Source organism: Lissotriton vulgaris, chromosome 6, assembly GCF_964263255.1.
Source record: "Lissotriton vulgaris chromosome 6, aLisVul1.2, whole genome shotgun sequence".
Taxonomy (NCBI): Eukaryota; Metazoa; Chordata; class Amphibia; order Caudata; family Salamandridae; genus Lissotriton; species Lissotriton vulgaris.
Window position 1 is genome coordinate 560,257,725 of NC_141694.1, and position 26,547 is coordinate 560,284,271.

At 45.8% G+C, this 26,547-nt stretch overlaps 1 protein-coding gene across 1 annotated transcript in view; it reads left to right on the forward strand.

Annotated features, from left to right (window-relative positions):
• Positions 1 to 1,855: 1,855 nt before the first annotated feature.
• LOC147707548 (uncharacterized) overlaps positions 1,856 to 26,547 on the forward strand; it is a 36,725-nt gene continuing 12,033 nt past the window's right edge. The window contains exons 1-2 of the mRNA XM_086925657.1: positions 1,856 to 2,378; positions 12,802 to 13,142. Of these exons, the coding sequence (XP_086781783.1) occupies positions 1,856 to 2,378; positions 12,802 to 13,142 (864 nt within the window). The remainder of the gene's footprint in view (positions 2,379 to 12,801; positions 13,143 to 26,547) is intronic.

Sequence of the window (26,547 nt, forward strand, 5' to 3'; positions counted from 1 at the left end):
TGGTCCTGGACCGGGCCTGGCACGGCGGTCCAGGACCGGCGGTGTGGACGGGGCTGTGCAGGCCGTGGGTGACATGCTTGGCACCGCGGTCCTGGACCGCGCCTGGCACGGCGGTCCAGGACCGGCGGTTGTGGACGGGGCTGTGCAGGCCGTGGGTGACATGCTTGGCACCGCGGTCCTGGACCGGGCCTGGCACGGCGGTCCAGGACCGGCGGTTGTGGACGGGGCTGTGCAGGCCGTGGGTGACATGCTTGGCACCGCAGTCCTGGACCGCGCCTGGCACGGCGGTCCAGGACCGCCGGTTGTGGACGGGGCCTGGCATGGCGGTTCTGGGCCGGGCTTGGCCGGCCGGTGTACGGTGGATGATGCAATGTGACTGTAAGGGGGGTCATGAACTGCCATGTCCATTGACACCATCTGAAGGATGTGTTGGACTGCACCTCCCCCGTGGAATACGCGCACCGCCATGGTGGCGCCAGTGATTGAACATTGTTGCAAAAGGAGCATCCGTCCCGGAAACTTGCACATGCGGTTGCCGACGTGTGACCATAACGGCCTGTGCACATGCAGCCAATGGGAAGAGGGAATGCGGACCGCGTATGCCCAATCGAAAGTAGCGGAAGCAGTGCACCGCAACACCAGGGCCAGTCATTGGCCCTTTTACAAACACGCATCCAGGGGTGACCAATTGCTGCCGACGTATGCCACTGACATGGGCACAGGCCCCTATATATGTGTGATTACCAGAAGCACAAATTCCACGCTGTGAACCAGTGCTGCCTGTGACCATCACCTCGACCTCCTGCTGCTGAGCTGACCACCGACTGCTGCCTGTGACCATCTCCTCGACCTCCTGATGCTGAGCTGACCCCCGACTGCTGCCTGTGACCATCTCCTCGACCTCCTGCTGCTGAGCTGACCACCGACGCTCCATGACCCCTCTCATGCACCGTATCATTGCTGTGACGCGTCCTGACCTGTCCGACCGGCTGAGTGTGGATCAACAGCAAACTAGCGGTAAGCAGACTGTCTGCGTATGTTACTTGGGAGTGCAATGCATGTATTGGTACTCAGACACTGTAGTGACTTCCGTGGTGTATCGCAGCAATAGCATGTTGGTGCCATTGGCGGAGTGTAATTTTACATCCAGGTCCGGCATGTTGACACGCCACTTGCTCAGTAGTGGAGTGTTGAACCACATGCCGTAGAGCTCTGTGGCCCCATGGGATGACATGTGTGCATGACTACATGCTCCTGCTCTGTCCGCATGCTGTACGCGTTTCACGGCCATTACCGGTGAAATCATGTGAGGATGACTGGTAGGGGTGGGCCGTGTGCAGGATGATGGATAGATGTGTTCTGTCACCAATGGAATTAGGGATTTCATGTCCTTCTGTACGTGAGTGTGGCCATGACTTACACCTCTTTTCTGTGCATTTCAGCTTTGGCAGAGGGCACTCAGTCACAGACAGCGGAGATAAGTGGTGGCAATGCATCCGGATCTGACTTCACGCACACGCAGACTGACACAGAAGAGGGCAGCCCCGGAGAGGGGGACAGAACCGTCCCTGAGGACTCGCATGTCGAGACACCATCGTCCTCATCTTCCAACAGTGTCGGTGAGTCAGCACTGTTGTCACAGACTGGGAGTGGGCAATAAACACCTTCGGTCGGGACACAGCACACAGGGCCCACACTGCCGCCACCTGTACCACGTACTGCTCGTGCACGCAGAAGTAGGGGGAGCAGAGTGGCCATCGGTGCAGGCACCGCTGCCCCTGCCCCGGTGACCCAAAATGCACTTTGTGCTGAGGCTGTTGATCTGCTGCGACAGCTGTGTGTGGGTCAGACCAATATGATCAATGCTTTCCAAGACCACAATAGGAAGTTGGGGCAGGTGGTGGCATTCATGGAAGGGATGCATGGCGATGTTGCTGGTCTACACAAGACAGTTCAGTCATTGGGAAGCAGTGTGTCGTCTGCCATTGTACAGTCGCATGGACAGGGTGCTACTTCTGTTCCCACATCTACACCACTGGATGTCTCAGGGGGGAGTGAATATTCAGACCAGGACTCTAATACAGGTTATTGCACTAGAAGCAGCCACAGACAGCACGTCAGGGTACGGAGGGCACAGACACCATCCCCTAGGTCAGCAAAATCTGTTCACAAAGACTACATCACATACACTGGAGTTCACACACAGGATCCACAAGTGGTGGTGGGGGAAATGCATTCACATGCTACACAGGCATCCCACACTAAAGGTACTTCCAAGGCAAGTGATACTCACAAGTCCATGGACACTCCCTTGGACAAGGTCAGTCCAAAGACGAAGACACCTCTGAAGAGCAGGGACACTCCCAAGGACAGGGATAGTACTAAGGAAGGGGCCACTCCCAAGGGCAGGGACAAGGACAGTCCAAAGACAAAGGCACAGCAAAGTAGCAGGGACACTCCCAAGGACAGGGACACTACTAAGGAAGGGGCCACTCCCAAGGGCAGGGACAGTACTAAGGAAGGGGCCACTCCCAAGAGCAGGGACAGTACTAAGGAAGGGGCCACTCGCAAGGGCAGGGACAAGGACAGTCCAAAGACAAAGGCACAGCAAAAGAGCAGGGGCACTCCCAAGGACAGGGACACTAGTAAGGTAGGGGCCACTCCCAAGGGCAGGGACTAAGGAAGGGGCCACTCCCAAGGGCAGGGACAGTGCTAAGGAAGGGGCCACTCCCAAGGGCAGGGACAGTGCTAAGGAAGGGGCCACTCCCAAGGGCAGGGACACACACAGGGAGAAGGTGTGTTCTGGAGACAGGTACACCACAGACGACAAGTCTGCTGCCAAGAACAGGGCACCGTCCAGGGAACAGGGAAAGTACAGAGACAACACTCCTTCTACGGACAAGGCACATCCAGGGGACAAGGCTTCTCACATGGACAGTGGCGCAATCAAGGACAGGCATACATCACCCTTGGCTGCACTGAGGCTGATGTTGTTGAAGGAACGGAAAACAGATGTCTCCGCGGCGGAGTACCCCCATACCTCCACTCCCATCCTGGCCCGTCAGAAGCTGAGGAAGGAGTCACCTGTTGTTGCATCCCCCATTACACATGATGCTGAGTTCAGGCGGCAGGCACAAAGCAAATGGCATGCAGGGTCCAGAATGTCCCCAGAGAGCAGAGCCCCAGCAGCAGATGCTCCACCTTTGGTGGGTGATGTTTCGTTGGAGTCCGCTCCACTTACCAGTCCTGTCATGTTCAGGGTGCACTCACATATCCCAAAGAAACGTAGACACACACCATTAACACATGACCACACCGATGTGGCTCAAGTCCAGCTATCCCCAGCTCCCAGAGCCACCGTGCCACCTGGCCCATACATCCCTGTGGCTCATCAATCCGGTGTTCTCAGTGGCGCATCAGAGGTTCATTCTCAGTTGTCAGATAGTGGCACTGTGTCTGTTGTCTGCTGTCATGCATCATGTTGTGGCACTGTCTCAGTTGTGCCCTCTCCTGTTTCTGGTGCTGGCAGTGTGTCTGGGTCTATGGCACATGTGTCAGTCACTAGAGCTGTGGCTGTGTGTCACACTCCTGGTTCTGATGCTGGCAGTGTGTCTGGGTCTATGGCACATGTGTCAGTCACTAGAGCTGTGGCTGTGTCGCACACTCCTATGTCTGGTGCTGGCAGTGTGTCTGGGTCTGTGGCTCATGTGTCAGTCACTAGAGCTGTGGCTGTGTGTCACACTCCTGGTTCTGGTGCTGGCAGTCTGTCTGGGTTGATGGCTCATGTGTCAGTCACTAGAGCTGTGGCTGTGTCGCACACTCCTATGTCTGGTGCTGGCAGTGTGTCTGGGTCTATGGCTCATGTGTCAGTCACTACATCTGTGGCTGTGTGTCACACTCCCGGTTTTGGTGCTGGTAGTGTGTCTGGGTTTGCGGCTCATGTGTCAGTCACTAGGGCTAGAAAAAATGATTAGGGGTTCTGCCCACCTCACCCTCCCGTACCTGAGCAGGAGACATCCAAAGATGAAAAAGTAGAGAGAAATGGTACTGAAGGGATCAATCCATTTTTTAATTATCAAACAAGAAACAATTAATTATCTTGTGATAAACAGATTAAATCAAAGAAGAATATATCAAAGTTCATATACACAAATATGGGCGGACAGCCAAAAAGGCCCAACAAAAACGCAATTTATGTACAACACATCACATGTACACTATATACAAATATACACAACATATACAATATCAAAGTAACTTATATGTACCCTCAGGACAAAGGAATATATACAATTATATATATACACACCAATTTACATATGTACCTCCTCAACAGTCTAGTGGAGTATACAACTACAAGGTAGTCCCAAACGAAAAAGGCACCAGGAGGTTAACGCATATACCCAGCTTATATTTACATAGGTGCATCAATGAGTAAATCAAATCTTTCTTTGATTTAAATAAGGGACTCCGTTTAAAGCCAAAGGTGTCGACGCAGTCGTGGTCGTGTTTCAGCCAGATGATATAGGCTTCATCAGGACATGGGTACTCTAATCTTCAAAGCCCTGGTCCAGTCTAGGGAAGATCTTAAATGGCCAACCCACACTACCACCCACAAAGGGTGGGGTAGTAGCCACCGTCTCGGCTCAAATCGTGAAATCTTATTGTCTTCAATGTGTCCGCCCAGCACGAAATGAAGGAGATGAAAACAGTAAATGTTTGCAAAGTGGCTCAAGTCACACAGTCTTCCTGCCAAGAGTTCTTATTTCACAGGGGGCTACAGCCACGCGTGGAACAAACGTCGGCTATGGCTGTGTCTCACACTCCAGTTTCTGGTGCTACCAGTGTCTCAGGGGCAGGTACTTCAGGCAGTGCTCCGTGATGTGCGGTGTGTTTACCTTCACTCACATCTATTTGGAGTTGGTGTGTATAGTGTCCATGTAAGAGACTTTGGCATTGTCCTTGTCCTTGTGAGGGGTACCTTGCACCACGTACTTGTGCTGCCTCCGATGTACCTGTTCAGTGCATTGGACTGTTGATGCACTTAGCCCCTTTCATGTGCTGTCTCTGATGTACCTGTTCAGTGCAATGGACTGTTGATGCACTTAGCCCCTCTCATGTGCTGCCTCTGATGTACCTGTTCAGTGCAATGGACTGTTGATGCACTTAGCCCCTCTCATGTGCTGCCTCTGATGTCCCTTCTCTGTTGGCCACAATGCCCTGTTGCTGTTCTGATGCTGCTGTCTGACCTCATGTGCTGCCTCTGATGTACCTGCTCTGTTGGCCACAATGCCCTGTTGCTGTTCTGATACTGCTGTCTGACCTCATGTGCTGCCTCTGATGTACCTGCTCTGTTGGCCACAATGCCCTGTTGCTGTTCTGATACTGCACTTAGCCCCTCTCATGTGCTGCCTCTGATGTACCTGTTCAATGCAATGGACTGTTGATGCACTTAGCCCCTCTCATGTGCTGCCTCTGATGTACCTGTTCAGTGTAATGGACTGTTGATGCACGTAACCCCTCTCATGTGCTGCCTCTGATGTCCCTGCTCTGTTGGCCACAATGCCCTGTTGCTGTTCTGATACTGCTGTCTGACCTCATGTGCTGTCTCTGATGTACTTGCTCTGTTGGTCACAATGCCCTGTTGCTGTTCTGATACTGCTGTCTGACCTCATGTGCTGCCTCTGATGTACCTGCTCTGTTGGCCACACTGCCCTGTTGCTGTTCTGATACTGCATTTGGCCCTCTCATGTGCTGCCTCTGATGTACCTGTTCAGTGCAATGGACTGTTGATGCACTTAGCCCCTCTCATGTGCTGCCTCTGATGTACCTGCTCTGTTACGAACACTGCCCTGTTGCTGTTCTGATACTGCACTTAGGCCCTCTCATGTGTTGCCTCTGATGTACCTGTTCAGTGCAATGGACTGTTGATGCACTTAGCCCCTCTCATGTGCTGCCTCTGATGTACTTGTGCAGTGCAATGGACTGTTGATGCACTTAGCCCCTCTCATGTGCTGCCTCTGATGTACCTGTTCAGTGCAATGGACTGTTGATGCACTTAGCCCCTCTCATGTGCTGCCTCTGATGTACCTGCTCTGTTACGAACACTGCCCTGTTGCTGTTCTGATACTGCACTTAGCCCCTCTCATGTGCTGCCTCTGATGTACCTGTTCAGTGCAATGGACTGCTGATGCACTTTGCCCCTCTCATGTGCTGCCTCTGATGTACCTGCTCTGTTACGAACACTGCCCTGTTGCTGTTCTGATACTGCACTTAGGCCCTCTCATGTGTTGCCTCTGATGTACCTGTTCAGTGCAATGGACTGTTGATGCACTTAGCCCCTCTCATGTGCTGCCTCTGATATACTTGTTCAGTGCAATGGACTGTTGATGCACTTAGCCCCTCTCATGTGCTGCCTCTGATGTCCCTTCTCTGTTGGCCACAATGTCCTGTTGCTGTTCTGATACTGCTGTCTGACCTCATGTGCTGCCTCTGATGTACCTGCTCTGTTGGCCACAATGCCCTGTTGCTGTTCTGATACTGCTGTCTGACCTCATGTGTTGCCTCTGATGTGCCTGCTCTGTTGGCGACAATGCCCTGTTGCTGTTCTGATACTGCACTTAGCCCCTCCCATGTGCTGCCACTGATGTACCTGTTCAGTGCAATGGACTGTTGATGCACTTCACTCACATCTATTTGGAGTTGGTGTGTATAGTGCCCATGTAAGAGACTTTGGCATTGTCCTTGTCCTTGTGAGAGGTACCTTGCACCACGTACTTGTGCTGCCTCTGATGTACCTGTTCAGTGCATTGGACTGTTGATGCACGTAGCCCCTCTCATGTGCTGGCTCTGATGTACCTGTTCAGTGCAATGGACTGTTGATGCACTTAGCCCCTCTCATGTGCTGCCTCTGATGTACCTGTTCAGTGCAATGGACTGTTGATGCACTTAGCCCCTCTCATGTGATGCCTCTGATGTACCTGCTCTGTTGGCCACAATGCCCTGTTGCTGTTCTGATACTGCAATTAGCCCCTCTCATGTGCTGCCTCTGATGTATCTGTTCAGTGCAATGGACTGTTGATGCACTTAGCCCCTCTCATGTGCTGCCTCTGATGTCCCTGCTCTGTTGGCCACAATGCCCTGTTGCTGTTCTGATACTGCTGTCTGACCTCATGTGCTGTCTCTGATGTACCTGCTCTGTTGGCCACAATGCCCTCTTGCTGTTCTGATACTGCATTTGGCCCTCTCATGTGCTGCCTCTGATGTACCTGTTCAGTGCAATGGACTGTTGGTGCACTTAGCCCCTCTCATGTGCTCCCTCTGATGTACCTGCTCTGTTACGAACACTGCCCTGTTGCTGTTCTGATACTGCACTTAGCCCCTCTCATGTGCTGCCTCTGATGCACCTGTTCAGTGCAATGGACTGTTGATGCACTTAGCCCCTCTCATGTGCTGCCTCTGATGTACCTGCTCTGTTACGAACACTGCCCTGTTGCTGTTCTTATACTGCACTTAGGCCCTCTCATGTGCTGCCTCTAATGTCCCTGCTCTGTTGGCCACAATGCCCTGTTGCTGTTCTGATACGGCTGTCTTACCTCGTGCTGCCTCTGATGTACCTGCTCTGTTGGCCACAATGCCCTGTTGCTGTTCTGATACTGCTGTCTGACCTCATGTGCTGCCTCTGATATACCTGCTGTGGTGCCCACATTGCCCATGCTCAAGCATACACTGTGATTATACCCCGATTATGTGTAATAAAGCTAGTCAATAATGTGTCGTGGTTTGTCGTTGTCATTCCTGCTTGTGTGCTACAGTTGTGTATTTGTATTTGCTTCAAAACAGTGGTTTCTGACACATGACACTCCCCCTCCCAACATCACGACCCTTGCAGGTACTCCCCTCCACACAGCGAATGGTTTGTAGCGTACCTGCGTCGTCGTCGATAGTGGGCCAAGACTTGGACGTGGTGGATCGCGAAGAGTATCGGGTAAGCGAGTAGTGCTGGGTCCATGACGGCGAGCAGCTTGTGGTGGGTATCTCTGCTATGTATGGTATCTTCGCTGTGGGGAATCCGCAGTGTTCAGGCAGGTTGTTTTTCCGCAGCGGTTTTATGTGTATTTTCTGCCATCTTGATTTGGGGGACGGTCGTAGACGTCAGTCCGTACGGCGGAGTCTCTGGATTGGTTACGTCCGCCGCGTGGTCGGGTGTAGTTGGGCGGCGGTGCGTGCTCTTCCGTCGCGGACGGAATTTTGACACTCTTTCCTATCCTGATATGGCGGACGGAGGGACCGCGGCAGGCGGACACAGAAACGGCTTTTTCCGCGTACTCCAGGGCTGCGGTCGCACTTCCGTCCTCCATCATAATGAGCCCCCTAGTTTTTGGAAATATCGAAAATGTTAATATCGTTTGCAAAAATATAGTTCTTTGAAATATTGATGTTTTAATTAGTGTTATGTATTTTAGTATTTATTTTAAAAGTGTGATCTTTTTTTGTATGAGAATTTGTTTTGTTTTAAATATATATGTTACATTTTTAGTAATTATTAATTTTATCTTAATTACATTTTGCATTTTTAAGTTCTGTAGCGGGTTGTGGGTTTATAGGGGAATAGGGTGCAAAGTAATTTAATTATAATAAATTCATTATTTTTTTATGTATTAGTATTTATTTAATTTAGATTTTATGGTTTTAATTGTGGGAATTAATTTAGTATTAATTATTAATGGATTGACTGTTAATTATTATTAGTTCATTAATTGGCATTTATGTTAATTGTGTCCTTATTTTGAGAGCATTTTGTGGGTTTAGGGGGGAATAGGGTGGGAAGTAATTTAATTATAATAAATTATTTATAATTTTTTAAGTATTACTACTTATTTAATTTAGATTTTATAGTCTTAACTGTGGGAATTAATTCATTATTAATTATTTGGCTGTTAATTATTAATGAATTAATTGGCAATTATGTTAATAGTGTACTTTGTTTAGGAGAGGGTTGTGGGTGTATAGGAGAATAGGGTGGGAAGTAATTTAATTATAATAAATGCATTAATATTTTGTATGTATTCATATTTATTTAATGTATATTTTGTAGTTTTATTGTGGGAGTTATTCTATTATTAAAATGTTATTAGTTGGTTGTTAATTATTAATAACTAATTACTTTGAAAATGTATATGTTAATTGTGCAGAGGTGTGGCTCACTGGTTAGAGACAGCAGACCTGTAAGCAGAGAACGGCCAGGGACCAGGGTTCAATTCCCGACGCGGCAGGGTTGTGGACCAGGGGTCAACAGACTCGAAAAATCTTGCCTCAGTGCCTCCTCTAACCAGGGAACACACTCGGTAACTCTGGGCATTAAGCTTGCCTCATCTCTACAACGGCCCCCCACAGACGCTGGGGATACCTGGTTTCACCCTGGAGATACCCAGAAAGGGACCATCTCACAGGGAAAACCAGGACGGGTTCCCCAGCGGTCTGCAGCGCCAGGACACTTGGTTAGAGTAACAGTGCGCTTTACAAGTACCCCACATTTACATTAATTGTGTCATTTTTTTTAGGAGTGGGTGATGGGGTTTATAGGAGAATAGGGTTGGAAGAAATGTATTATAATGAATTAATAATTGTTTGATAATTAATGCTAATTAATTAATTAAAATAAAATATGGCAATTGTGTAATTAGTTTTTGATGTAAATTGTGGGGTTTATAATGGTAACGGGTGGGAAGTAAATTGTTTTACATGAATTAATGAGTTGTTGTTAATTGATATTAATTTCTTAATGTAAAATTGGTTATGGAAATTGTGTAATAATTATTTAGGTGTGGGTTGTGGTGTTTATTGGGGTAGAGGGTGGAAAGTAATCTATGTTTAATTAATTAATAATTAGTTGATTATTAATATTGATTTATCAATTGATAAATATTTATGGTTAGTGTTTATTGTTATTTTGTGTGTGTGTGCTTTGTTTTTATGGGGTAAGGTTTGGGGAGTACATTTTTAATTTGTTTAAAAAAAGAAAAAATGTATCATATTTGTTTAATTGATAATTTAATTTGTTAATTATTGAGGTACATGTTTTTACATTTTAACTGTGGGTTGTGAATTGGGTGGTGTTATAGGGTAGGATTTTTTTTAAAAAGCTGTTATGTAATAAATAATGTTTTTGTTTATAAAAAAAGTCTATTAAACATATAGTTGTTTGTTTTTAAATTATTTTGAATTTTTAAAAATAATCTTTCTAGGTATTTGTTAGATCTTTTTAACATTCTAATCTGTTTCTATCTTTTGCAACATTTAAAACTTTTATATATGTTTTATCATTTTGTTTTTTTAAATCTTTTGTGTTGTTGTTAATTTGTTTGTTTTTAATTTAGAACTGACTCCAGTGGTAATATACATTTTTACCCCTCCGCTATCCAACACTTTCCCTACTGTTGCACACACTGGATTGGGAATACTAATTTTTACCCCTCCTCTATCCAACACTTTCCCTACTGTTGCACTCACTGGAGAGGGAATACTATTTTTTATCCCCCCCCCCCCGCTATTCAACACTTTCCCGACTGTTGCACTCACTGGAGTGGTTATAGTAAGTTTTACCCCTCCGCTGTGGTAATAGTAATGTTTACCCCTCCGCTATGCAACACTTTCCCTACTGTTGCACTCACTGGAGTGGGAATAGTAATTTGCACCTCTCCTCTATCCAAGACTTTCCCTACTGTTGCACACACTGTCGTGGGAATAGTAATTTTTACCCATCCGCTATCCAACACTTTCCCTACTATTGCACCAACTGGAGTATGAATAGTAGTTTTCACCTCTCTGCTGTCCAACACTTTCCCTACTGTTACACCCACTGCAATGGGTATAGTAATTTTTACCCCTCCACTATCCAACATTTTCCCTACTGTTGCACTCACTGGAGTGGGAATATTAAGTTTTACCCCTTTGCTATCCAACACTTTCCCTACTGTTGCACTCACTGGAGTGGGAATAGTAATTTTAACCCCTCCACTATCCAACACTTTCCCTACTGTTGCACCCACTGGAGTGGGAATAGTAATTTTTACTCCTTTGCTATCCAATACTTTCCCTACTGTTGCATCCACAGGAGTGAGAATAGTAATTTTTACCCATCCGCTATCCAACACTTTCCCTACTGTTGCACTCAATGGAGTGCAACATTTATTTAAGGACTATTAAATATTTTAATGTTTTAATTTATAATATAATGTTTTTTATTAGATTGGATGGTATAAGTGTATGTAAATCTATATATATTTATTTGTAAATGTTTATATATTCATAAAATTATAAAATAAATTAAAATAATAGTTTATTAATTGTTTTAAACGAAATATATATATATATTACTTTTTACATGTGTATGTTTAAATACTTTTTAAGTTATATTTATTTTATTATATTTGTTACAATGTATATTAAATCTTAAATATTTTTTAAGTTAATTTTATTATTTAATGTATTTAACATTAATGTTTATTTAAATACAAAAATTTCTATTTTTTACATCCATATTTTTTTACATCAGTATTTTTCGATATTTTTGTACTTACAGTTTTAAATATAGGGCGTCAATATTTATGTATGGGGATATTTTGGGAATCAATTTTCTATCAGTGAACCCCCAGGTCCAAATGCTATCCTTCTAGTGCTTTATAAACAGAAACAGCAATACTGGGCGGAGATCTTGACCAATTTATTTAATTACACTGTTTTTAGCCGACAAATCCCTGACAATTGGAGGGGATCAATATTGGCTCCAATTCATAAAGACAGCCCACCTGCAGATCCTGCTAACTATCAGTAGATAGCCCTTAAGGACTGTGAGGTCAAGTTATTTGCCAAATGCCTGCTTGCTGAGCTTAAGGCTTGTATGGAATTTAATAATCTGTTGCCCAGAAATCAGACCGGGTTCATCAAAGGCCTTTATACATCCGTCACTACTCACATGTTGGCCTCTATAACAGAACAAGCAAGTAGCGTTTAATTAACCTTCATTAGTGTTTTATGGATTTTCGTTCAGCTCTTTATACAGTGCAGAGAAAAATACTCTTAGGTAAATTGTTAAATGGGGTATTTCGTCTAATCTCCTCAGAGCAATTCAGCTACTGTATACTGATACATGGTCTATAGTTAGTCTGGGTCAGGGCAGAACAATCTCAAACAAAATTCCAACAACTAATGGCCTTTTCGCGAATCGCAAATTCAGAATCGCAAAATGGTACGTATGTAAAAAATCGCAATAAAATAGCGAATCAGTAAAAATCGCTATTTTCATTGTGATACCCCCAATAGCAATTCCTTAACGTAAAAAAGTGGAGCAGTTGGAGCAGTCCAGGAAGACCGGTGGAGGGACCTCCACAGCCACTGACTCCACACCTCTTGAGGAACTGGTGGAGGGGACCCTGCTACCTGAAAGCGTAATGGGCGTGACAGACCTAGACAGCTCTGACCACCTGGTACCAGGACAAGGTAAGAAGCATGCCATCACATCACTGACACCCCCCAACCACCCCCACACCCCCAGCAGCGACCCAGGGGCAGGACAAAATTAGTAGTCCAGTGCAGGTACACAAGCACACACTGCAATGCATTATGGGAGATGCAGTCACATGCACATTTCAGTGGTGCATTTACACCCATTCAGTCCCCAATAACATGTGCACTTCAGGAAAGGCAAATACAAGACACATGTAATCCCAAACAGTGATCTTTAATAATTGACAAGTGCAAGTCAGAACAGTAAATAAATGTGTGCATTTACTTCCACAGCACCATCTGGAACACAGCCAACAGGCAGTGGAAGACAGGGCGATTCCCCAAACAGAGAAGCAGCAGGGCAAGAGGAGGACACAGAGGAGGAGGACAGCCCAGTCAACCCTCCAAAGTGCCACAGGAGACATGTTGTCCCACCACTACCCCTATTGGAGGACGAGGGCCAGGACAGCGATGGCGATGTGCAACCTGAGCCAACACAGCCAGAGCGACAACACCGTGCACGTGCTGACCCAATACCAACAGTCCCAACCAGGCGCAGGTCTCGTACATCCAGCAGTGCTGCAGACCTAGGGGATGAAACAGTGTTTGGCGGACTGGAGATGCACATGTTGCAGGTACAGCGCCTGCAAGCAAAAAAATATAAAATCGTTACAGAGGAAAGTCAGGGCAGGCTTCAAGGGCATGCCGGGTGCCCTGGAGGCACTCTGTGCAGAACTCAAGACTGACTGTGCTGCTAGGCGCAGAGAGATGCAGCGCCTAGACCTGTACACTCGGGCAGTGAGCCGCCTGTCCTCTGCCACCAAAGCCAGGATGTTGCAAGGGCACTGGTCCAAATTACATCTTTAGTAGACGAGCTGCGGGAAGTTCGCCCTACTAGGCCAGGAGTCCTGACTCACACAGATGAGGATGCACAGTCAGGAAGGAGCAGCATCAACCCCCGCCCTCCATGGATAGGCGCCGTAGTAGCCGTACCAGTAGACCTAGTGGCTTAAGTGAGGAGGGCACTGTGCAACCCCAAACAGGGGCTTCCTCATGACAGCGCCGCATTTGAGGTGCACCAAATGTGACCACTAGATGGATGCAGCCACCCACTTTACATGTACACTTGCTCCTGATGAAAGACTTGCACTGTGACAATAACATGTGCTGGACTTTGGGAGAGACATTGGGTGTCATTCAGGCTGTGTGACATCATTCATCCTGGAGTTAAGGAATAAAACACAGTCTGACAAATGATATCTAGCATTGTGTCATATTTTCTTACCTAAAAATAGTTGTGTGTAATCTCATCTCGCCTCTGGCGCCCAGCAGCTGCACCAGCTACACCGGCTGGCTTACGTCCTGGAGCAGGCACCTCCACATCTGATTAATCTGATTCACTGAGCTCCTCGGGTGTGCCTTTCCTGGTGGCGATGTTGTGCAGCATGGCACATGCTACCGCTATCTTGCAACAGGTCTGGGGGCTGTATTGTAGTGCCCCTCCACTCTTGTGTAGGCATCTGCATCTTCTCTTGAGTATCCCAAATGTACGCTCAATGGTGCCTCTGGTTGCTAGGTGGGCGCTGTTGTGCTGCCGCTCCCCAGCATTGGCTGGATTCAGGTAGGGCGTCAGTATGAAGTCCTGGACCGCATACGCACTGTCACCTGTGGGGTGGGATAGATATGGTTAAACACTGTCCTGCACATGCTATTCTTAACAAGTGTGGCCTCTGTTCAAATGCATTTACCTAGTAACTATCCCTCGCCAAACTCCCCACTTGTGAGTCTACTGTATATCCCACTGTGATGGAAGATGAAAGCGTTGTGCGTGCTGCCTGGGTATTTAGCGACAATGTTTGTGATGATGTGTTTGGCATCACACACCACCTGTATGTTCAGGAAATGGTAGGATTTGCAATTCCTTAACCTGTACTCATTGTGGGAGGGAGGGCATATTGCAACATGTGTCCCATCTATGCATCCAATGACGTGGGGAAATTGGGCTATTTGATAGTAGTCCTGCTTGGTCTGGTCTAGTGTATGTGGGGTGCTTGGGAAGTGAATGTGGTGATGCAGCCTCTGTACCATGGCATAAAGGAACGCATGGAAAAAGCAGGAAAGTGCACTCTGTGACACCCCTCCTGCTGAGGCTATTACCCCCTAGAAACTACCTGATGCCAAGAGGTTCAGTGAGCACAGGACCTGGATGTGGGTGGGGATGGTTTGAGTTCCTCAATTAAATCAAGGATACTCTCTTCATCCAGTCTGTAGTGTGTATAGATGTCCTCCTCAGTGCGCTGGAACATGGTAATGAGCACACAGAATATCCTCTCCTGGCGTCTCCTCCTCTGTGCAGCAGCTCTGAGTCGCAACCTCCTGGCAATCACATACAGCCCAGCCATTGCCGACAGAGTCTGTTGCATTCTGGTACTCCTTACATAGGCCCCCATTAGGATGGCGGGCAGACTTTGCCCACCCGCCATCCTTGCGGAAAACGGGACCGCCTGTGAGCTGTGCGACTGTCCCGCCTAGCATATTATGATGCGCCCGCCACAGTGGCGGGCACATCATGCATTTATAACATTGCGGCAGGCGGTTTTCACACCAGCACCCGCCGCAATGCTATAAATGCGGTAGGCACCGTGCTGTGTCTGCCGCATTGCGTATGCAAATGCAGGGTGATACCACAGGTACCCCCCATGTGCACCCCCCTCGCCTTCACAATGGGGGCCCACAGGGGGCCCCCAAAGTGAAGACTGCATGCCTTTCCGTGATGGAAAGGCATCTGATCCTGGCCATCCTAATATGGCTGGCTTACGTCCGCCGCGGTCCCCCCGCCATTGTAATATGGTGGGGGAAATGGGTGGCGGCCGGTGACGGATGTCGGGCGGATCGCCACCGCCTGCATGGCGGTGGCGATCCGCCCGACATTTTAATGGGCCCTTAGTTTGCACCTGGTTACCACCTACTCCTTCTTGGTGGTAATTGCGATTCTCTAAATTGCAATTTTCGTAAATTCACAAATTGCAATTTTTTCATACATACCATAGCGATTTCTTAATTTGAGATTTCCCGTTTGCGAATGTCGCTAACTGAAAAATCGCAAAATAAGGAATCGCTAGGGAATTCGCAGAATTCTTGATCTCGCAACGTAAGGAATCGCAATTTTTGTGATTTCTCATTTTGCGATTCGATTTTGCTTCATGCATTGGAAATAGCAAATTTTTATTCGCAAATGCTGTTTTTTGCGATTTGCAGCATTTGCGACTAAAAATTAGCTTGATACATATGGCCCTTTCTCTTAGTTAATTACACCAAGGTGGGGCTTCAAAGGCTAATTATCGAAACTGCCCAGTGCGATTCGAATCATGGATTAAAAGTTAATTTGAATAAAACAAAAACATGCTTGTGACACAGGGTATAGTAAAGCGACCAAAATGCTATATAGAAGGCCTAAGGTTAGAGTCAGTAATAGAGTGCAAATATCTGGGGGTTATATTTGATGCAAGAGGCTCATTTTAGATTCACTGTTACGATGCAAAGAAGGAACAAAGTATTAACTGTAGCATTCACCTCACTCCGGAACACCCTTAGAGGCTTGTCCCTTAAACCACTATTACAAATCATGGCAGTTAAACACGCCCCATCTCTGACGTATCGGGTGGAGATTCTGAGAGGGAAAGTCGGTAATTTAATAGACAAGCTCATGGTAGGGACCTATCGTCGCTTTTTTAATCTCCCAAAACAGGCCTTACCTGCACAAATTCGATTTGAGTTTGGCCTCAGGAGACAACATTTATACAGTCTCAGGGAATTCTTGAAATTCTGTTATAAACTAAAAAAAGACAACTGGCCTTACTAACCACTAGCTGTGCACCAGCCATCCAAAAAATGTTCAATGAGTCTATACAATCAGGTATATACCTACAATTTGGAAAGAAGCATTTGTACGCCCAATACTGAAAAAACCCTCGGCAAATCCTCAAGATCTTGGCAACTATCGCTCTATTTCCCTGCTTCCATTACCGGCAAAACTGCTTGAAAGTATTATCAACAGGCAATTGAGCAGCTATTTATAAACCAATCTAATCCTGGACCCTTCACAATCGGGTTTTCGCCTGGTTTCAGCACGGAGACAGCCATACTAGCCGTGACTGACTCCCTCAGGCTGACAATGGATGCAGGGGGATCAGTAATCTTGATCCTACTAGACCTCTCCGCGGCTTTCGATACCATCTCACACACAAAGCTCGCGGAGAGGCTAGCTTCTTGTGGCATTCAAGGAATTGCCCTGAAATGGTTGCAGAACTTTTTGTCCGATAGAACCCATACAGTCATACTGGGTCCATTTCAGTCAGGAAAAATGCCTTTGGACAAAGGGTGTACCTCAAGGCTCCTGCCGGAGCCCAACCCTTTTTAACAAATATATGGCTCCTTTGGGAAAAGTAGTCGAACATCTGGGCTTTGAAATGGTTTCCTACGCTGATGGCACCCAGCTTTTGTTCACCATTGGTCCTAACCCAGAAGCTGACAAACTACGTTTCTCCACGGGCATATTGGCTATTTCCAACTGGATGACTGATAACTGTCTCCAGTTGAACCCTGGAAAAACGGAAGTCATGCTACTGGGAAAAGCTTCAGCGGCTTGGTCAAACGAATGGTGGCCTCCTCAGTTGGGTTTAGCCCCCGTGCCCACACAAAGTGTCAAAGATCTTGGATTAAAATTGGATCAACCACTAACAATGAAGGATCATGTAGCAGCCACGATGAGCTCCTTTTACTATAGCCTACGATTACTTCATAAAATCCTTCCATTCATGCCGACTGATCACCGCAGAACCTTGGTTCAAGCAATGGTGATCAGTCGCTTAGACTATGGCAATGCCTTGCTGGCGGAAGTGGATGAGACCCAGTTAAAGAAATTACAGGTCATTCAGAACACAGTGGCCAGAATGATCTTGAACATACCTGCTGGCTCCCCCTCTGAACCCTTGCTAAAAGAACTGCATTGGTTGCCAGTGAGGAAGAGATCCTTTTTCAAAATTTTCTGCCTAACGTACAACGCTCTAAATGGTTGTGGCCCTTACTATCTACGAAAGAAACTAATTAAATACATTCCAGGCAGAAATCCGAGATCAGTCTCATTAGGACTTCTTCATATCCCTCGCATACGCCTGAGCCGCACTGGGGGTAAAGCCTTTTCGCATCTGGCTCCAAAGTTTTGGAACAGCCTGCCGAAGGCCCTGCGGGAAACTCCCACTTACTGCATTTTCAGGAAACAACTAAAAGCTTTCCTGTTTTAAAAAGACCACCGCCCCGTCCCCCCGCCATTGGTCTGTTCACTAGGCAGCGCCGAGATGCCCCAGGGTGATTCGTGCGCTATAAAAGAACATCTAACATAACATAACATAACTCTGATGACAATCGCATGGCAGGCTATATGCGACCCCAGAAATACGGTAGGCCATGAATATTTTAATCTGGATATAACCACTTTTAGCGCAGAACAATTATAGGTTCTGCCCCTCTTGCATGTCGCTTTTAATAGAGCGTTCAATGGGACCAGCAAAAAAAATGTCATCACTGATGGATAGAGAGTTGCTAGCGATAAGATCCCATGCTTGGACGGTAACTGCATCATATGGCCAACTAAAACCCCAGAATTATCTGGGGTGTTTCAATGGTCTAAAAGCAAAGCTAAAGCTTATGAGACTTTGGGTTGGCAATTTCCAATTCCATAGCAATTTGCCAGTTTGGAAAAGGGTTGGCAATTCAATGTCATGTCACCTCTGTAATTATCATAGAGAAGACTCCAGTCACATAGTTTGTAGTTGTCCAGCTTTAATGAGAGAGCGCAGAACCCTTCTAAGAGAGGGGTTTGACCAACATGCCATTCGCACATGTCGGCAAGTAGTAATAGTTGGCTTGCTGGGAGAAGATTTGCCATTTACTGGTACATTTTTTATGTTTATTGAGGTAGCAGAGGATAAAATAGATAAATGCGTATAATAAAGATTTAAGATCTTTTTTATGCTATTTACCCAAGCTCATAATGAGAGGAACTATACACACAGATAGAGATGGTTCTCTGTCATAATTGCTCAAGTGTTTTGATTCATTTGTAAAAAAAGAAACGCTTGGGGGCAGATTTACGTTACCTGGTGCATACCTGCAAATCAGCAGGGATGCGCCTAGAAACATGCGACACCTAATGCCGTTGTTGCTCCACCACAAATGCGCCGCATTTAACACCTTGGCTGCTGCAGCAATTCCCCTCCTGTGCTGCTTATTCTGCATTCCCATTGTTCATGACGAGCTCAGCTCGTCATCAGCACAGCTCAACCGTGCATCATGACGAGCTGAGCTCGTCATCAGCATCGAAAGGGTTAAAATGCGGCACGCCATGGTGCAAGAATAGGCAGATGCTGGCGTAAGGTTGGCGCAGGGTTGGAGTTGTGTCACAGGCACGACGCAACTCAAGCACAGTGCCAACCTGGCCTATCTTCCTCAAGGTGCGTCACATCTTATGCCTGCTTCAAGCAAGCGCAAGGTTTTGACGCAGCGGGGTCGGAAAAGTGAAATCTTGTAGGTTTGACTCAGGGACTCTTCCAAGGTGTTCCTGCGTCGGAACGGCCACCCTGAGCCGGTATGCCCACATGAAACCAGACGCAGGTTTCATGTGGCACAGGGCTTTACAACGTGACGCATCTCCCTAGATGCGTCACTTTGGAAATCCCCCGCAGTATGGTGCTAGCTTTACGCAGCTGCTGCATCACAGAAGTGGCGCAATGGTGGCGCAAATGTGGCTTGTAAACCTGCCCCTGGGTCTTTTAAGTTTTTATTTGTGATGATATTTATAAAATTGGCACATAGCACTTTAAAATCTTTAATGAAGAAAGTGTGCAACAATGGAATAATCTCAGCTTTTTTGATAGCACATACTAATTAGGCAGGTAAAATTCATGACTATTATTTAATATCAGGTTAATAGAGGATTCCAGCAAGGCACATTGCACTTTGTTGATTGCTATGCACTAGTTGATTTGTGGAAGAACCTACACCTGCGTAAATAGGAAATCTAAGGCGTAATGGACCTACTATTTGCAATAAGACTTTATGAAATGTTGCAACTGCAGATCAGTGCTTTTAAAACCAGTTTATACCTTGCAGCTATGAATATATATATGAAGGTTTTAACTGTATTTTTAGATGGTTTAAAATGATATTTATTTATGATGTGTTAATATGGTTATAAAATAGAGCGTCAAATTGTAAGTTTGAATTAACTGAACAATAAAGTATCATTCATTCATTCCATCATAAAGAAAATAATATACCTGTGTACTTCCTGCATCCTAAACCTAACTCTGGACAGGAGAGCTGAGCAAATCAACAGTCCCTGAATGGTTGCAGTTTGAGTCAGATATGCAACTACAGTTGACATGATAGGATGCATGCCTTCATTAAGGAGACACGAATGATTGCGCAATGTTCGCTGGAGCTGAACAACGCCTACAATAAGGTGCATTTAATACAGGTTGGATCGTCCAAAGGTGGAAGTGGAACTTCAAATATGAGTGGCCATTTAGTTTTACAAAAATTGTCACTGAATCCGTATAAAGACTGACCTGTGAGTCAGGTATGCAAGATCACCAATTGACATCATGGTGAATGCAGGCCCCAAGTGCAAAAATCCCAATGTCTACCTGTGCTGCACCACCTCTTCTTGGGCTGCTGCGGAACTCTGGGCTTTAATATTGGATTTTCAGTGTCCTTGTTCATGCTGCTTTCGATTAACTTTCCAGGGCTCAGGCACAAAACTGCAACTATTTCTTCAAGGTATTTCCGCTGGTTCACTGACAGATAATATTGAGGCAACTAACATCGAACTACAAAATTATCAACAAAAAAATCTGACATTCCATACTGATAATGTAAATGACAACAATGTCGAAAGAAAAATATCCATGTCACTAATATAGTTGTCAAAAATATTAAGGGGGTTTATCTCCGCTTTATTGGCTTTAAAAGACAAGAAAGCGGAGATAAAATTATCTCCCTATTACCTAGCTGTTGCTAACACCAGTTAGCGACAGCTAGTAGGAGATAGCGACCATCTTGGGCCCCGCTTTGCATGTCAGTGATATTTATCACTAATGACATGCAAAGTGGGCGTGCCAAGATGTTAGCGACTGGAAACAGTCGCTAACATCGCTATCTCCTATTACCAACTTTTGGAGATATTCGCGCTAAGCGCGAATATCTCCAAAAGCTAACACCTGCCCCCGAGCAGTTCTTAGCCATGTTATCCAGTGGTAGGTGGATAGCGGCATGGCTGCCATCGGGATTACATTGTTGGATTCCAACAGCCTTACCATGCCGGCCTTTCCGCCTGACAATATTTCCAACTTGATTTTCCTGTAGGTTGATACAAAAAATTTGATATTTTGTCTGAAAACCATTTCCGCTAGATCAGCGTGCCCCATTCATTCAAATAACACACTGCTGTTCATGTATCTATTTTTCAGATGACAGTAGCGTAGAGGGAGTAGGATAATTGTTCACGTAGTGGCATGGTGCTTATATGCTAAGGCAATATTACGTTTTATGAGACATCTCTGATTTGTTATTAAAATGATACATTTGTGCACACCACAGTGATTCTGCAGGTCTGTTAATTTCATATACAAAATAATGTCTAAAAACCCTTGATGTAGGGGGTGAATCAGAAGACCTTCCCATTCTACTAGGGATTCCTTCTGTTTCTTTCTCGATGTTGCTGCTTCCTTGGTACATAGACTAATCTCTTTGGTTTTGCATTCATCTCTATTGCCGCATTTTTCTGAGAGCCTTTATAGCACTGACTCTGCATCACCTTACTTTTGAATTTTGTATTAAAACCCTTAACTAATCAGCTGATCTAGAACTCAGTTATTGAGTCAGCCTTTTTATTTTATTGTCTGCATTTCTGATATTTTTGATATTTTTGATGTGAAGGGAGCTCAGGCGCACATAGCCTCATGAAATTGAGGTTTAACACCACCACTGATTCATCAAAGGTTTGGGCTTTCTGTTGAGGAAAATTTGGTGGTGTCTAGATTGCAGGGTTCTCTGCGCCCACAGCACCAGAATATTGTTGCCAGTATATTGTGTCCTAATTATAGCTCACAAAAATATCATCCCACTCATGTCAATAGTATGAAATCTACACCCAACAGCACAATGCTTTTGTAAACAATATTTAGGATACAATATTTATCAGATAGCAACTCTACACTATTTTCTTAATCACAATCACAAGTGTTGCACCTCCTGAAATGTGCAATAACGATATTTACACAAACAGACAAGGACAAACATTACACCTTGCATTGGATTGTCAGTGTAATTGTTGGTGCCAAGGTTAGTGTTACATTGCAGCAGCACCAGTACAATATACTTAATCTAGTAATTGTAGTGCAAACGTAAAGAGCACCAGTGCCATATTAGTGATCTGGCCCATACTGTAAGGGCATGGTAGCACATATTTTCACAACAGGGCCTATCTTAGGGGTCTATTTGGATGGCAGGCGGATCGCCCCCGCTGGGCTGGCGGTAGCCAACCCCGGCCCGGCGATATGCCCGCCATCCACGCATGAATGACCCCCCCCACCATATTATGATGGCTGGGGGGTCCCCGGCACACGGGAAGACTGTCCGCCGCTTTTCCGCCCGTCGACGGGTCGACCGGGTGGAAAAGGGGTCTAACATGGTGGCAGTGTCTTCAAGACACTGACATCCATTCCAGCATGCAGGCGGAGATGTGCCTTTCCATGGCGGCGTTGCCGCCATGGAAAGGCATGCACGTTTTGCCTTTGGGGGCCCGTAGTGGGCCCCCAGGAAGTTAGGGTGGTACCAGAGGGGGCACCTATGATACCCCCCTGCATTGGCATGGACGAAGTGGCAGGCACCCACTGCACAACGTTCATTCCCAGCATTGTGGCGGGCGATGCTGTGAGCGCCACCCGCCACAATGCTAGGAATAGGGGATGCCACCGCCACGGTGGTGGTGGTATCCTAATTGCAGGTGCGGGACCGCCAAACCCCTTGCGGATGGTCCTGCCTTCCGGTACCATCGTAATAGACCCCTTAATCTTTCAAAACTCACCATACCCCCATCATTACCTTTCCATTTACACGTATTTTGGGAAATGGGTTCTTTACCTAGCACATAACTATTTGTTAAACTATAGAAAGTCAGGGTAATGCCATATCTAAGGGAATTCAGTTTAACTTTACTTCCTAATGGCCAGACATTTCATACACTCTGTGCATTGAGGCTGTGAGAGTTGTGTAAGAGAAGAAATTTACTATGGGACAGATTTACCATGAGTTTGCACCAAGTGACATAAAGCAGTGCAAGCTCTTGCAAGCTGTAATACATACCCTCTTATTGCATGGTCACTCCAACACCTTTCTAGATTACATTGCTGGTCTTTGGACTCTGCGCATGGGGATACTGCTGTCTAAAGCCAGTTGCAGGTGCTCTGAATTTGGCTATATTCCTTAATGGCATATTTGAATTACCTCTAAGTCTCTAATATTTGGTTCAAAGTGTACACAAGGCTCATATGTGAAATGCCACTACTGGAATGCAGCAGACATTGTGCCACCACTAGAGTGGCAGTACAAAACACGACAGCAGGCCTACCACTGTTAAAACTGCAATTTCAAGTTATCAAAGTAACCCCTTTTGACAGGCCTAATACCCTCCTTTTAAATATTAAGAAGTCCTCCACAAGCAGGCCTTAATGCCCAATAAGGCAGTGCGCCTGAATGTTAGAAGTAGGGCGTGCAAACGTTTAATGTAAAACATGGACTTACAATGACAAAGTAGCAAAAGCTATTTTTCCTATAGTAGGGATAACTGTTCTGTAAAAACCTTTGGGAAATTATATTAAAAATGAATAATAATATTTCTGACTAGGAACCAGATACAAAGATAAACCTTGGACTTCTACAAATATTTATAACAAGCCTAATTCACTATTAAAGTCGAATTTCTACTAAATAATATACAAAAGAGACTTAAAAAGTCACCTTTTACCTGTCTAAAGCTTTTAGAAGCTCATTTACATGAGCTTCACAAGATACCCAGGAGCGGACGAGGCCCTGTGTTATGACAAAAGCTTTGGGCATGGGGTAGGGATATGATTCTTTGAAAAAATAGCCTTCTGGGAAGTGACCAGGAACTTAATTAACTTCAAAGAGGCTTTCCCTGTCAGGGGTAGATGTAGCTAACACCTAATCCTGCCCCCTCCTTTGCTCTTCCAGTCAACCAGACACCAATACCAGTGGGAGAGGAGCTGCCCCCAGAACCAATTTTGTGTGATCACAGAGGAGGTGAAACTCCTTTTTCTGGCTACACTTCTAGGTTGAGAACAGGAGCTCTGCAGAAGGGAAGACATTTACTGACAAGTTGGATTTCGGTAGAGAGGGGTACTATGCAATTGTTTGCAGTCAGATACACAGGAACTGCTACAAAAGTGTATAAGGCTACTCCTTGATACATTTTTCCTATTGGTTAGAGAGGCTTCAGAAGTCATCTCCAGCCACAGTGTAGTGCTATGCATTGATTTTTGCATCCCAAGGCACCCTCTTCAGTACACAAACGGACCTGTTGAAGAGTGAAGAAGGACTGCATCTGCGGCTGAGACTTGTGAGGAGACCTGGAATACTGGACCTGCTCACACTTTTACACAGGACAAAGAAGTGGACTCCAAGGGTCAGTTGGCTGATATAGTGTTCAGCTAGAGGGAAACAACAAGGTGCTAAAAGTCTTTTCCATGAAGTTCCAGGAGATCAGTTCCAACTGGACCTCCCTAGACCTTGCTAGTTGCTTCTGCTGGAATTAGTCTCGACCCCTAATTTCTCTTCATGAGATTGTGAGACACTTGGCTGTATCAAACTATTCACCTCCTAACATCCTAAAAAACCTGTGACATAACGTTTTGCCTCCAAAGACTTCCAAGGGACTGTTACAAACTAGCCAGATCGACCTAATGAAGTGTATTGCTTCTAGGCCAAAGATTCATGTTGCTCCCGCTCACAACTTTTCCATAGCAGCAAATCCATTTCAGTGGGACATGATGGAGAGGTAATATAACCTGTACAGCTCTGTTCGGCTATATCTTTTAGCTTTGCCCCACTGAAGGAATCCAACTCCAAAAATAGTGACTAAATTCAAAAGTAAAATTCTCTACCAGGTAAAGGTGGCAAAAGTATCATATCGTTAGGGTCATTCCTTAGGTGCAAATTTTGGATCTTTCTCCGCTCTGAGCTTTCCCACCAAAAGTCCATGAACTTCATCCAATGGCTGTCCGGCCTTTTGGAGCCTATCTCAGCCACAGCCTACAGCCTTGCCGATTTTTGGCTTCCAGTCCAGATACCTAGGGCCATAGGACGGCGGTAAACATCCATTCAACAATAGCAGCTTGTACAGCTGGCAGAAAAGGCCCACAGAACAAGCTGCCATTGTAAAATGGATGTTTGTAAACATCCCTGCACTGTGTGGCAGGCACCATGTGTGTGGTGCAGGGATGTTTAGGGGGGGTACCATAGGTGCCCCCAGGCCCCATAGTGGAGAACCAGGGGGAAAGGGGGCCCCCAAAGTCCTTTTATGACAGCTTTTCCATATTAGGAAGGCCGCATGGAAAGACTGTCGGAAAATAACATCATAATCCTGACGGCGGAGCCGAGACTGGCTCTACCATCGTTAAGGGATCATGAGCATTTCCAATGCTCTGATGGGCTCAAGGAGCCTGTCGGAACAGCAGCTGACGGTCCTACCGCCCGATGACTTCTACCCACCACATCGTAATGTGGCGGACTACAGAGGCAGATGTTGGGCAGACCGCAACCGACCGTCAGTCAGTTGTGGTCTGCCCAACATCATAATTAACCCCTAAGTCAGAAGATAAAATTTCTAATCAGGACAAACATGGTTTCTGTATCTTACCTGCGCTCCATTGCGGTCAGCCTTAAATTATACCCAAGTCCCTGTCAAGCGCAAACAGATGATCGCAGTTGGACTTTGTCCTCTCTGAAGGATCAACTTTTTGTCTTTATCCTCCTGTGTTCTGAACTTGTTTTTGTTGGCTTTTAACACTCTGCAAGCTATACAACTGCAAACCCATGCTAAAGTGCTTGTTCTCTCTCCATCAAACATAGCTAACACCTAATTGGCACATTTAATTGACTTGTAAGTTCCTAGTGAAGTGGTACTCCATGTACCCAGGGCATGTAAGTTCAATATAATCACTCATTGTGCCACCCACTTAAGTAGCCCAAAAAAACATGCCATTGCAGCCTGTTGGCAGTTTTAAACTGCCATTTCGACCTGGCAACATAACTCTTTTGTCAGACTTAAATCTTTCTTTTTAAAACATACCTGTCACCCCTAGTGTAGGCCTTACGCTGCCTAGAGGGCAGGGTGCAGTGTACAAACACTGGACATGTACTTTTAGTGAAAAGCTCTCAAATTAATTGTATACTACTACAAGGCCTATCTCTCCCACAGGATAACATTGAGTTAAGTTATTACATGTAATAAGTGATGACTCTCAACTGGGAGCAGGTGGAATGTCGAGTTTGGTGTCTAAAAAATGAATTTAAAACACTCTTTAATGGTGAATTTGGTTTTTAAGTCACAATACTGAAAATGCCACTTTTAGAAAGTTGGCATTTTCTTGTACCAACCATTTGGAACCTGCGGCCTGTTACCTGGGTCAAATGACTAGGTATAGTTGGCAGTTGGACTTTATGTATTACTCCCAAACAGTGAGAAAAAGGAGGAATAGTTGGATCCATGTCCACCTGAAGTGTTTAAACTCGCACTCCCTGGTATAGAGGAAGATGTGCTGAGTCTCTTAAACCTTTCTTTACAGATTGGACAAGTGCCCTCCCCTTTTAAGGAAGCCCGTCTGATTCCTTTGCTAAAAAAACTGGGGGCGGACGCGAAATGTCTGAAAAATTTCAGAACAATTTCCCAGTTACCGTTCC